Source organism: Cibotium barometz, chromosome 65 (genome assembly GCF_041138505.1).
Source record: "Cibotium barometz isolate CiBa-2024 chromosome 65, ASM4113850v1, whole genome shotgun sequence".
NCBI lineage: Eukaryota > Viridiplantae > Streptophyta > Polypodiopsida > Cyatheales > Cibotiaceae > Cibotium > Cibotium barometz.
The window spans coordinates 29,059,087-29,063,259 of NC_141110.1; the positions used below are offsets into that span (position 1 = coordinate 29,059,087).

The window sequence follows — 4,173 nt, forward strand, 5'->3', positions numbered from 1 at the left end:
GAGAGAGAGAGAGTGGGATAAACTCTTATTACTCTAGGATTTGAAAAATATGAAACTAGAATTCCAACTTCCAAACTTCTGACGACAACTTTGTCCCCTCCACCCCGACAACAAGCATATCTACCCCATCACTTTGCCCATTTGTTCCACTAGCTGACAATCAATTATATACATGCGAAACATGGGTCACAACAGAAAAGTTTCACAAAGCTACCATGTGGCAAGAATTCAAATTTGGAGGTTCAAGGAGATGTGTGAAGCACGAGTACTCTGGAGAACAAAGTGAGACGTGGACACAATGATCAACAAGATAGAAGGCAAAGGAGTCGCATCTATCTCCTTTTGCCATGAATGGCCACAATCACTTCCTTTTTAATGGAAAATCAATGACACGTAGAAAAACCTGCTTTTGCTTCTTTTCAAAATCGTTGTTCATGGTGTACCCAAGCAATAAAAGTCGCAAATCGCCCTAACACTACTATGTTTTACCATGGGACATGGTAAGAAGAGCAATTAGCGCAAATTTAAAGAGTTTTTGTAACTTACGTCTGGCTATGGTTAAGTTTCCACGACGAAGCTCCCTTCATTTAATACGAAGCCTCGAAATCTCGACTCTGTTGACATTGGCGGAGTTGAGTTTTCCCTTTCAAAACGACGCTTTGCAACCTTCGGAGTAGAGTGTAGACTTTCAAGACGATGCTCTGTCCCCTGTGTGGGAACTTCACTTCAAAACGATGCTCTGTCCCCTGTATTGGGAGATTAAGAACCGACCTCCATGATAATATTAAATCTAACAGTTTCACAAGCAACCGCCATATACTATACTCGATGAGGAACAAGAAACAATTTATTGTTTGTAGGATTGGAGTTTCCAGAATCCAGACGGAGGAGCATTGAATGTGTTGGGTTAGGCAGGGAGAATTTATGGTACACCGTGTAGGGTGTTAGTGGAGAAAAATGAAGTGCAGCCAGCTCACAAGGCAGCCAGCTGTTGCACGTTGATTGGGGACACGTCAGGCGAGGAACCGGCCCAGAATCTGTTGGCGAGGACGGCATTGAGGGCCTGGGTGGGGTGAGCGAAGTCCCAGAACACGTACTGCGATGCGTCCTCACAAACCGAGCTGATGGCCCGGTAGCATGGGATGCCTCTATACGGCCCCGCCCCGCAGCACGCTTTCGAACCATACACAAAGCCTGCAGATATCTCACACACACACACACACACACGCATGGTGATAATGCAAATACAAGGGATTTGAATCGAAATTATATATATATTTACTTGCTTATGTTATATAACTGATCAATGATTCTGCTGATGGAGAGATTATCTGATGTTATTTCTCTCTCACGCAGAGCATTATTTATTGATGGGGTTAGCAAGGAATATAACGCATTACCATGGGCAATCGGATCCTTAATTATGTCGAAAACTATGTCGAATGCATTGAGGAAGGTGAAGTGGGCATCAGAGTACGTGGATTGGAGCTTCTCTGCTAGTTTCTGGAGGGCCATGTTAAATCTCTGAACCTCGTCGTTGATGACAGAGTCGCATCTGCCATCGCGGCTCCGCGTTAGAAGAAGCTCTAGTGGGATGCATCCAATCGCCGAAAGCGACACCAATGCGAACTTCCGTGCCCCCAACCTGTACAACTCCTACACCAAAAAGAACTATTACAAGAAAAATAATGAATTCTTATTCCACAATTTTCTATTCACAAAATAATAATGCCTGGAAACATAAAACGGGCCCCCTGTTACAAGCACACCCTGAGTAAGCACATGGCGGCATTCCACCACCACCACAGGTCTGTTAGGGTTATCCAAGTGGTACCCACAACAGCGCTGAACCCCAAAATTTGGAAGGCCCTGCCTGTTTCAACCTTTCATTTCTTTCTAAAAAGTTTAGAAGGGGCATCACTATTTTTTTTCCAAAATCTTGCTTAAGGGTAATCTTTGTTCTAGCACCTTCTTTTGACATAAATATAATTATCCAAAATCTTGCTAAGGGTAATCTTGGTTCTGGCATTTTTGACATAAATATAATTATATTTATAGGTTAAGTACAGCCATATACAAAAGACCTCTTTAGCCATGGGTAATCTTTGTCTTTGTTCTAGCCTTCTTGCTATGGATAAAACCCCCCCGGGTACTCCAACCTTCAAATTCTAAAACAGCTGATCTCATTTCCTTAGATATTTTTGGTTAAAAAAAACTGAAGGTCTCTTCAATTATCGTCATTTTCAAGAATGAAACCACCACAGATTGCCTACCCTGCTCCAAATATGTGATCCCCTACCAGCAGGTTGTGCTCGAAAATGGAGATGAGGAGGCTGCGGAACTGGACGGGCGAGTACTTGCGTTGCATGGAGCTGAGGCCGAAGGGGTTGCCGAAGTAGTTGGTGAGGTAGTCGTTGTTCCCCAGGCACACCAGAAACAGCGATCTCGACACCAGCACCGACGCCTCTTGGGCGCCCAGCCTGCTCGCCAGCTGCTGCCGGACATCCGAGAAGAAGAGCACCTGCTGGGAGAAGTCGATTCGCTGTAGCTGGAACACACGTATTATTCTTGAATGTCAGCCAGCCTTATGTAAACACACACGTGTATGTACACATTCTAGACACATCGACATATACGTGTTCAAAACTGCACCTACTACCCAAACACGCCCATGTGAGCACAGTTAAGCCTCTGCCCATTTGAGCAGTCAAGTAGCAATTCTACCTGCATGCTTGTCCAGCAAATGCAAACAATTACCAGTTGATAACCTGTGAGGTTCATGATGCCCGCACCCGAGGATGCGAAGCTAGTACCGCTCATTATGTTGTCTTTCTGGAGGAGATAAGCAGGTGGGTATGGCAGACCAGCAAGAGAAGCTGTGTATGCAAAATCGAATTTATCGATCATAAGCATATTAACTATTCTTAAACTCCATCGATGAAAGCCCACTTAGGGATTATTAAGGGGATAATACATTGATGCAGTAACCCATGCTTACCAAGGATGTCGGAGCTGAGGAGGCCGTTGCAGAACCTTCCAGTTGGGCGATGGTTGCTAAGGTCCCTTCCATAAGGTAGTCGATCCGCTCTCGCCAAGGTGACGAGCTTCTCGTCATTCCCGGGGTCCAATAAGGAGTCCCCAAACACAAACATGGCCCCCAATCCATTGATACTCTCACAGCGCATCAAAGTGCTACAGAACCCAAAGCACAACACGAGCACAACGACAGTACCCGAGAGCTGCAGAGCCATGGCTGAGAGCCTGCAAACGAATGAAGAATGAATGAAGGAAGGGGTCCGGGGGACACAACCTCCTTCAAGACCATCGTAGCCTGTAGATTTCTTTTCTCTAATTTATTGTAATGGTACAGAAAAGAGCACATCTGTGGAGAGAGAGAGAGAGAGAGAGATTTCACGGTCCACTGGTCCACTCCTAGTAAATTTAAGGCGCTCTGAATGCAACTGTGGTCCACCGTATATTTATAGTAAATTTGAAAGACAGGTGCCTGCATGTGGCCACACTAAATAAAACCTTGCGGGAGCCGGCAAAAGCACCAGTTCACGCACAAGAGCCACAGCCAGCCTCGGTGCGTAACTCCACGGTCCACCGACTCCGCACGCTTGTTTCCAATTATTAAATTGGTCCAGCTTGGTGCAAATGTGCCCTCCAAGTCTGGACGGTCGACCATATAAGATCAAGGATGATTTTTGGCACGCTGGTTTAGTAGAAATAATGTCCGTTTTTTTATAATTTACCTTATTCTATGAGACGATCACTCAAAATAAGTGACTGTATTTTACTGCCAAAAACGGCATGATAGCGTGAGATGATAAGAGGCTAGAGGTGTGTCCCACCGACCAAGACTTCATACGTTGGGCTACAAATAAATGCAAGTCCCTCATTGGTTAATCCACTGCAACACTTCACAAGTATGGCTTAGCAACACTTCACAAGTATGGCTTAAAATAGTTGAACTAAGTGTTTCAAAGACTAGGGTGGAAGGTCCTACCCTCCCCCCCCCCCCAAAAAAAAAAGATTTCTTACCTACCCCCACTTTTGAGAGATTTATGAAAGTGAAGGTCCAATTGTGAACAAATTTTGAGGTGTCTTTTGTCCATTAGCTCAAATTTTGTAATATAACTAGACTGACTCTGTAAATGTTCTTCTGCTTGT

At 44.7% G+C, this 4,173-nt stretch overlaps 1 protein-coding gene across 1 annotated transcript; it reads right to left on the reverse strand.

Moving 5' to 3' along the window:
• Positions 1-407: 407 nt before the first annotated feature.
• On the reverse strand, positions 408-3,446 carry LOC147603149 (GDSL esterase/lipase At1g29670-like). The gene is made up of 5 exons (XM_086797288.1): positions 2,999-3,446; positions 2,758-2,876; positions 2,300-2,548; positions 1,401-1,656; positions 408-1,194 (listed from the first exon to the last, which is right to left on the reverse strand). The coding sequence occupies exons 1-5, from the start codon at positions 3,249-3,251 to the stop codon at positions 974-976; spliced, it is 1,098 nt and encodes a 365-aa protein (XP_086653414.1). The 5' UTR covers positions 3,252-3,446; the 3' UTR covers positions 408-973.
• Positions 3,447-4,173: the final 727 nt, after the last annotated feature.

What these genes read in the sequence shown, in the direction of transcription:
- LOC147603149 (XM_086797288.1), bottom strand. Translation starts at nt 3,251, where the DNA reads ATGGCTCTGCAGCTCTCGGGTACTGTCGTTGTGCTCGTGTTGTGCTTT. An exon ending in CCTCAGCTCCGACATCCTTG is followed by an intron (nt 2,877 to 2,998) that starts GTAAGCATGGGT and finishes TTGCATACACAG; the next exon opens with CTTCTCTTGCTGGTCTGCCA. An exon ending in TAAGGATCCGATTGCCCATG is followed by an intron (nt 1,195 to 1,400) that starts GTAATGCGTTAT and finishes AGATATCTGCAG; the next exon opens with GCTTTGTGTATGGTTCGAAA.